Here is an 8,802-nt window from a genome sequence, read left to right on the forward strand (position 1 = left end):
AACACAACATCTGCAACTAAACACAACATCTGCAACCAAAAACACAACATCTGCAACTAAACACAACATCTGCAACCAAAAACACAACATCTGCAACTAAACACAACATCTGCAACTAAACACAACATCTGCAACTAAACACAACATCTGCAACCAAAAACACAACATCTGCAACCAAAGACAACATCTGCAACTAAACACAGCAACATGTGTTTGCAAATGTTGTGTTTTGGTCTTTTTGTTTGTTTGTGACTCATTTGTCATTTTTTAAAAATAAAGTAATTAAACAAATAAACGCTGTTGCTTCCTGAAATGGTCCAATCAGGAGCCAGAAGGCTGTGATGGAGGCAGGGTTTTGTTTTTCACGCTGCAGCGAGCCGTTACCGTCAGCTGCCACCGCCTCTTTTACATGTCTGCTCTCCCATCATGCACTTCTGCCATGGTGCTGCATGCTCCTGAGTCACTGAGCCGTGCGACCTCAGGGAAGGAGGAGGAAGCAGACGAGGGGCTTTCCTGAGCTAAACTTAGTGTGAAGAAGTGAAACATGAGCACATCCATCACTCCATCCTTATCTCCAGTTTGTATGGAGACACATTAGTGCCAAAGCATCCATGAGTTTAAACGACTCAGGTGAGACTTCACAGTGGGACGACGTGTTTCTGAGTTTATCGTTTCGTTTAAAACTGACGTTTTAAAACATCATCGGTGTCGGCGTCCATGATTGGCTGGGACGGACCAACTCCACTGTGGTGGAGCTGTAACCTGCACGTGTGGACGGCACGCCAGCAGGTTTCTGGGAGTGTTCCTGAGACTCATCTGCTGAAGCTCACGGTCATCGGCCTCGTCCCACAGAGAGTCCTCCAGCTTCTCTGAGTACGCTGATGAACGGTTCATGGTGAGGAACACGATTCATGTTGGTGAAGCTCTGAGAACCTCTTTTTATCCCCGATCATGTGACCGAGCTGCTGACAGGTCACATGATCAGCTGGTAAATCTTCCTCCTCTTCAGCACGAGCTTTTCATTCTCTCACTTTAATCTTTTGTTTTCTGTGTTCGATCACGAATAAAATGTGAGCTCTTGTCTTTTTCAGGTTTGCTCTGAGCGGTGCAGTTCCTCTGACGTCCAGCAGAGGCAGCAGTGAGCCCGTCCCCATAGACCCCCACGTTAAACAGCAGATGTAAACATTTCACAGCCCGATACACAAACTGTTTTGGTAAACAATACTTTTACTTTGAATACTTGGAGTACATTTTTCAGAGTGTGCAGAGGTGCCATGACTGCACAGATGCATGCTGGGTAACGACCCTGGCCTTCGGCGCTGATGGAGGCCCTCCGTCGGGCTGACCCGGGGTCGGGGCAGTGCCAGCTGATCCGGGGTTGGTTTGTTCCTCTGTTTGGCACTTCGACAGCGTCGCTGCAGCGAGTGGGTGCAGCTGCAGACGCTGTTCCGCTCTGTGGTCAGACGGGGGGTGGGGGTGACGCTGCCTTCATCCATCCCCCACTTCACTTCCTCTGAGCGAGAGAGAGAGAGGAAAGAGAGACGCAGAGAGAGAGACTGAAGGAGTGGAGGAGGAGGAAGCCATTTTGGGCCCGGGTGACGCTCGCGCAGTTAGACCGGACGACTCGGTTTGGGGAAGTAAAAGCTGGGACGCTCGCAGCTCTTTGCTTTTCTGTCTTTCAGAGACGTCTGAGTCGTCACAGGAAGAGGCGGCGAGGCCCGTTAGTCAGACTGCGGGCTGAAGGAGAACAACGGCGCAGAAACTACGAGCCCAATCACTTCCTCAGAGGACGAGGAGCGAGCTCAAAGATCGCCTTTCTCTCAGATGTTAGCGTGCTCTGGGTCTGACAGCAGTTGACGTCGTGCCTTTGAGCATCGAGCAGGATGAGTTCGGACCGCATGCCGTCCAGGTCGGACGTGATGGCGTGGAGCCCGCAGCAGCTGGCGGACTACCTGAGAAGGGTGAGGCCTCCGTCCGTACTGTTCGTGCGTCCTCGTTTTCAGCTCCTCGGGATCCTCCGAGCGGCGGGGTCAGCTGACTCACGCTCAGACGGCGCCGTGAACCAAACCAGAACGTTAGTGAGCAGCCGCTCACCTCAGAGGCTCAGGTGAGCGGCTGCACCTGCCCGATGACACGTGGCGACCGCAGCGTCGGTGTTTGATGTGTTTGAAACGTTGGCGTAGCGTGCTGATCAACAACATTTCAGTAAAGCTCTGGCTCGCTGTTAGTGCAGTGACCTCACTGATGATGTCATTCAAAATGCAGAGGTGCAGTTCAGACGGTCAGTCAGACAATGGTAATAATGCGTCAGCGTCATAATGCGTCAGCGCGATGCTTCTGGTGCTTCGTGCATCTGTAGTTAAAGGCTGGGCTGAGTGACGGTCGTCGGCTCTGCCTCGGCGTGATTGCGTACAGCTTCCCTGCTGATCGCAGCGATGGTGACATTTTTCTGCAGAAGTTCAAACGCTGTGACGTAACGACTCAGAGAAGCAGCGGGTTTAACGAGGAAGTGTTTGTGATGCGTTTGGATAAAAGTCCCCGAGAACAAGGACAAAGGCGTTAGCCGTTAGCTGCTCGCGTCTGAAGGCGGCTGCATGAAGAGGAGTGAGATGTGACAAACTGCTGGGTTTCCCCTTCCTGTGCATCTCATAATCCAAACAGTTCGTCTTACTTTAACAGACTTTAACATCTGATCGCGTCTGATTATTTTTAGGTCACTTAGCAGCAGTTTGATGGTGCAAAGTATCGGAGCAGGTGGAGCAGATGAAAGCTGTACGTCGGCGCAGAGCCGCAGGAAGTGTCTTTAATTTCCATTTGGGGTTTGATGGGGTTTTTAGGGCCTACGGTGTTGCAGCATGCGTGCTCTCAGCGGAGGCAAGAATAGCAACAGGTGGGAGATAATAACTGTAACTTGTTACAGACGCGGCCAAACATTCAAATCATGGGGTGAACTAGAAGGAATCCCTGTGGGCTTATTTTCACTCTGAATGTCTCCTCGCTGATCTCTGCACAACAAGCCTGCGGGACGTCCGCTCAGCGGAGACGCTTCAGTCCCGTGCAGGTCGTCCACCCCAGCATCCTCCTCACACTCTGTTCATGTCCTCCGTCACTACATCCATGAACCTCCTCTGAGCTTCTTCCAAACCACCTCAGCCTCTCTGACTCTGATGCACTCGTCCCTTATCTCCATCTTCCACCTACTCCACCCTATCTGCACTCTGTGCTTCATCAGCATAAAAGACTCTATCAGCACGACACAAAGTTTCCGAGCGATTCTTTTATAGCGTCTGATGTCAGAGGCTTTTAATGATTGGTGGATGCAACCCACAGACTCCTTTACCGCTCAGGCTGCATCATGTTCATTTATCAAATCTGTTCAAACGTGGGCTCGTTGAAGAAGAAGAATCGTCATGACAACACGAAACGTGGAGAAGAGGCCGATGCCTGTTTGTGTCGAACCTCAGACCAGCTGAGCTCGTCTCACTGATGCTGACGAGTCGCTCGTGCTCGGCTATTTTTTTGAGAATCAGCAGGAAATCTGTGTGGGACAAAATGACGCTAACGCTTTAGTCAACTGTGACATCAGAAACCGATTCTTATCTTTGCTTTGCGTCACTGCGTGTTTTAGTTTAGATGTTTCACATTCACAGAATCGTCTGCGGAGAACATCACGTCCATACGTGAGGAAGAATCAGTATTTCCTGGAAGACAGAAAAGAATCGAATAAGAAACAGTGATAATAAAATAATAATAAATAGATGTGATCATATTTGAATGATATGTCAGCTGTGACGTCCCTGTTACAGATGAATCTGTCCGGCTGTGACAAAGTCGTGCTGAAGCACTCCATCTCTGGTTCCAGATTTGTGGTGAGTTCAACAACAAGAAAATAAAACTGGAAAAGGAAAGAAGGGTGTAGGGAGGATGTGACCCTGTTTGTTTTTGCAGAATCTGAGCGACAACGACCTCCAGAAATTCCCTAAACTTCATACTCCGTGAGTACTGCCCCCTGCTGCTGCGCTGTGGTACTGCAGCTTTGATTGAGAGACGTTACTGGATCAGTACTGTTAACAGAAAGTCTTCACTTGTAACCAAAGCTGGTGTTTGATGTTAGATGTGCTACAGTCTGAACGCTGAGACCCAGGCGAGGGTTAACCGCACTGTGACGTCGTGTATCCATGTCTCTGCAGGATGATCTCCAAACTCAGCAGTGAAATCAACAAGAAGGAGAAGAGGGGAGGCTTCTTTAGTAAAAAGTACGTTCATGTTCTGCTTATAACAACAGCCTGTGCTTTAATCGTGGCAATGAAACGACAGTCTGGTAACCACTGGTGTCTCCTATACATCTGTTCAAGCACAGAGTCCAGATAGGGCCAGAATACTGTTGGACTGTGTTCATAGAAGAACCTGTATCTTATTCTGAAAGGCTCGCTCATGGAGCACGCCAGCAGACGGTGAAGGTTGATTCACACAAACCGTTAGAGCAGTGTTGCCAACTTAGCGACTTTGTCGCTATATTTAGCGAGTTTTCAGACCCCCTTAGCGACTTTTTTTCCTAAAAAGCGACTTTTTTTCTAAAAAGCTACAAATCCAGCGACTTTGTCTGGTGTTCTTGGAGACTTATTTATGACGACTTTTTGACGTGAAAGCGGGTATCGCTTTTACTCTCAACAAGCAGCGGTGCTGCCGTGGGCACCTCACCCGTGCCAAAGCGCTCACGGGCGGAGGATAGTCCTCCCCCAGCTGCTATCAGGGCAGAAGACGTTCACACCTGTGCGTCACAACTGCAAATGAACCGCGCTTGAGCGAAGCCGCTGCTCCGCACTGACTGTAACACAATCAGTTCTTCTTTTACTGTGATGCTGTTTTGTGGATCAGGTTTAAAACTACTTATAAACACACACAGAGTAACTCCACTAGAGTGCCTATTTCTGGTCACTTTTGCCGGTCCAAGCCCGGGTAAAGGAGCAGGGTTGGAATTGTGACATTAAAAAAAACAATAATTGCTAAAATAAATTTAATTTGTAGTTTTAAATAAATTCTAACTGCATTTAGGATGTTTTTTACTCACTTTATGTCTGTTCCACGATGTTATTTCTCTCTCCAACAATGTAGGTTACAATTATATTAGCATGACCAATTATGCAAATTAGGCGATGACGTCATTTAGCGACTTCTAGCGACTTTTAGGACAGCCAATAGCGATTTTCCTTACTAAGGAGTTGGCAACACTGCGTTAGAGCTCGTCTTGGTTCTAAATGAGTTTTCTGAGAAACGCATCACCTTATGTTAATCGCAAAATTCATGTTGCTAAGCAATGGCTAGCTGGCTAACGTTAGCTTATTTGCTTGCTAGCTTTATTGCTGGTAAAACACTGTCTGAATTAGCGACTGACCAACCTGTCAAACTACTTTAGCAGCTAAAATAATCGTAACGTTAAATAAGGGTCGATTTTAGCATCACATGTCTGAACAAACAACCACCTGAAACGCCTCGGGGCACTGATTTGTTGTTAATGATTTCAAAGATTTATCAAGACTTTGCTGAGTACATGAAACTGATGCAGACTCTGAGCAGCACGCTGACGTTAGCTCGCTGGTTGCTGTTGTGGTTTGTGTGAAATTGTTTGCTAGCTGAATGGTGCGAGCCAACATTTCATGCTAGCTGTCGTTCGTCTTAGAGGCACACACTGTACTGGGAGCTCTGTCACGGCCAGCTTATTTATACGAATAACAACATACAGACTCACGTTTCTTTGTATAAGAGTTTATCTCTAAGTAAAGTCTAAAAGGGAACGTTCTGTTGTTGCTTAAAGACTGTTTTTCTGGATGTTTGCTTGATAAAACTTAAATTAGCATCAGAATAAGGTGCTAAAACTTTTACAGTTGATTCATAAAAGAGCTTTGTTCGTGTTTCCTGCACACTGTTTTTTGTCTTTGTGGTTATTTTACATCTTTTAAAAGCATCACCTGAGCAGCGCTGAGGTTTGACTCAGCTCTGACTTTCTCACACCTTTTTTTCTCACAGGACGTCCAAATATCAAGAACCAGGTAAGAATTTATTCATGTTTAATGTTTCTACACAGAGCCATGGATGGTTTGAGTAATTGTCACATGTATTAGTCGTTTCAGAATAAAATCCTTTGTAATGTGCGTTCTGCGTTCACCTCCGTCACACCAGATCAGAGTTCCTGATATGTGAAACTTAAACATAACGTTGGGTGTGCTGTTGTTTTACGGGGACTTTCCAATCGAACAGAAGCAGGAAGTGTTTGTGATGAAGCGTAAATATTTTATTTTGACAAAGCTGGAATAAAATTTCACAGGAAATAGAAACAACAATAAAAACAGGTTAGCATTACCACATAGTTTCGCAATGATGAGTAAGGATCTGTAATAGATATTTACCTAATTGCAGTATTATTACGAAGTCTGAAAGCTCGTCGTGTCGTCAGTGATTTGAGTCTTTGTGATTATTTCTTCGTCACATCTGGAAACACAGATGTTAACCTGCTGCTTTCTCCTCTGCAGAAATCAACTCTGAGCCTCAGGGATGGGGCGAAGACGAGTTTGTGAGTTTATCGATTTATTTACTGAATAAAAACAAAACTCATGATGTCACAAACACCATAAAACACACATGAGAGCGATGACAGAGGCGACCACCCAACACAAGCTTCTCTCTGCGTTTCCTCGGTCAGGACGATGAATTTGACGATGACTACGAGAGTCCGTACAGCGACGACGACGGCAGCGGGGGAGACTACGAGTCCCCAAACGATGACCAGGACGCGGGTAACGATTACGAGCCGCCTCCTTCTGAACCCGCAGAGGACCACAAGCTGTGCCCCCCCCGGCCCATCGGGGACGGGGATTACATTGGTACCCTCACGAGTTCACACACGCCAGAAAATATTACCATCGAATCATCATTTGGGTCATTTCTGCCTCCAGACGCAGTCGTCGAGTTTGTTTCAGTGTTTGTAACAGAGATGAAAATAACGACCAAACAAACACGCTTTATAAACGTGTGCATGTGTGTGTGTGTGTGTGTGTGTGTGTAGACAACCACGTGTCCCGAGGTCAGCCCCCCGCTGTGTCTCCCCGCCCCCCCCGTCTCTACGCCATCATCTCGGATGGTGAGTCAAGCTTATCGTAGTACCGAGTGTCTCCACAGAGGGCGCCACACATACTTTAGAATAGTTTGTATTTGCTAAGTGTGTCTGTGTGTGTTTGCGTGTGTGTGTTATCAAAGCAGCCCATGGACGCTCGCAGAGACCCCTCCCCTCACTGTGGTCCACGACCTCCTGGAAAGCGTGAGTAACTTCCTGCAAACACGCTGATCACATGACATCTTCTCAGGTCATGTGACTCCTCGGGGCTCCTTGTTAAAGCTGCTCTTCCTGTGTTTGTGTTCAGTGCCTCCTGAGCCGCCGCAGGTCTTTCGTAACAACAAACCAGGCAGAGGTCCAGGATCCAACCCGTCCCCCATCAGAGGTAAATGACCTCACCTGTGCAGGCCGACAGGGCTGGAGGAAATCCCTCCCACGGTGGTCTGTCCCACCGAAACATAAAGAAAAACAAACAACACGACTGAACTTTGTGTTTGGAATCAAACTGTGAATGACGTTTGTTTTATCGTCACAGGACCGAACAACACGCGGGACAGGGTGAGTTTACAAAACACTTTGTACACATGACAAACCAGAAAAACACGGATGAAGAGTTAGACCCCGAGCAGCTCCACACGCTAACGTCACACGCTAACGTCACGCGCTAACGCCACACGCTAACGTCACATGCTAACTCTGATCTAATATTTCACTATGTTCATATTCAAACATTTACTCTCATTCATTTTCTGCTTATTGCAGCCGGGCGGACAACCTTGGAGGTGTGTACACACGCACACACACGCACACACACACACACACAAACACACACACACACACACACGCACACACACACACACGCACACACACACACACACACACACACACACACACACACACAGATGCGTAACTCCTATGCTGAGGTAATAAGACAGTAAGTGTATACATCTGTGTAACTGTCTACAGCGTCGTGTGAGGATTTCTTCCAACAGGAACGTTTGTGTTGAGTTGTGTTAGCTTCCTCCTCTGTGGCAGCTCTGCCGTGGGGTGTACCACAGGGATCTATTATTGGACCACTCCTGTTTACGTTGTATCTCCTGCTACTGGGTGCGATCTTCTGAAAACACAACATTTCATCTATACGCTGACGACTGGCAGCTTTGTCGTCTCTGTGGGTCTGCTGCTTGATTGTCTCAGTCATGTTAAGTCATGGAGGCTCTAAATGTTTACATTTTTATCCAGTCCCAGTCATTCCTCAACTCTCACTCCAACCAATCACAGCAGATGGCCCCGCCCCTCCCTGAGCCTGGTTCTGCTGGAGGTTTCTTCCTGTTAAAAGGGAGTTTTTCCTTCCCACTGTCGCCAAAGTGCTGCTCATAGGGGGTCATATGATTGTTGGGTTTTTCTCTGTATCTATTATTGTAGGGTCTACTGTGCAATATAAAGCGCCTTGAGGCGACTGTTGTTGTGATTGGGCGCTATATAAATAAAGTTAAATTGACTCTGCTGCACTGACCCTGAAGAGCTCAGTTACTAATCTTGGGGTAAAACTCGACTCTGCGCTTAGTTCTGATGGCAGTGGTGAAATCTTCATCCTGTCACCTCAGACGTGTGGAGGGTGGAGCCTTTCCTCTCCAGGCTTTGATAACCTCCCAGGTCTCCGTCACGCCTGCAGCTGGTGCAGAATGCTG

The 8,802-nt window shown here is 47.4% G+C and overlaps 1 protein-coding gene across 1 annotated transcript in view; it reads left to right on the forward strand.

Annotated features, from left to right (window-relative positions):
* Nucleotides 1-8,802, forward strand: part of lcp2a (lymphocyte cytosolic protein 2a) — a 14,141-nt gene continuing 5,339 nt past the window's right edge. The window contains 11 exon segments of the mRNA XM_085175113.1: nt 1-1,961; nt 3,807-3,869; nt 3,949-3,995; nt 4,191-4,256; nt 6,028-6,050; nt 6,531-6,571; nt 6,701-7,138; nt 7,255-7,315; nt 7,419-7,496; nt 7,647-7,669; nt 7,874-7,893. Coding sequence (XP_085031239.1) covers nt 1,884-1,961; nt 3,807-3,869; nt 3,949-3,995; nt 4,191-4,256; nt 6,028-6,050; nt 6,531-6,571; nt 6,701-7,138; nt 7,255-7,315; nt 7,419-7,496; nt 7,647-7,669; nt 7,874-7,893 — 938 coding nt within the window. The 5' untranslated portion in view covers nt 1-1,883.

The sequence above is a fragment of the Neolamprologus multifasciatus genome, chromosome 10, assembly GCF_963576455.1.
Source record: "Neolamprologus multifasciatus chromosome 10, fNeoMul1.2, whole genome shotgun sequence".
NCBI lineage: Eukaryota > Metazoa > Chordata > Actinopteri > Cichliformes > Cichlidae > Neolamprologus > Neolamprologus multifasciatus.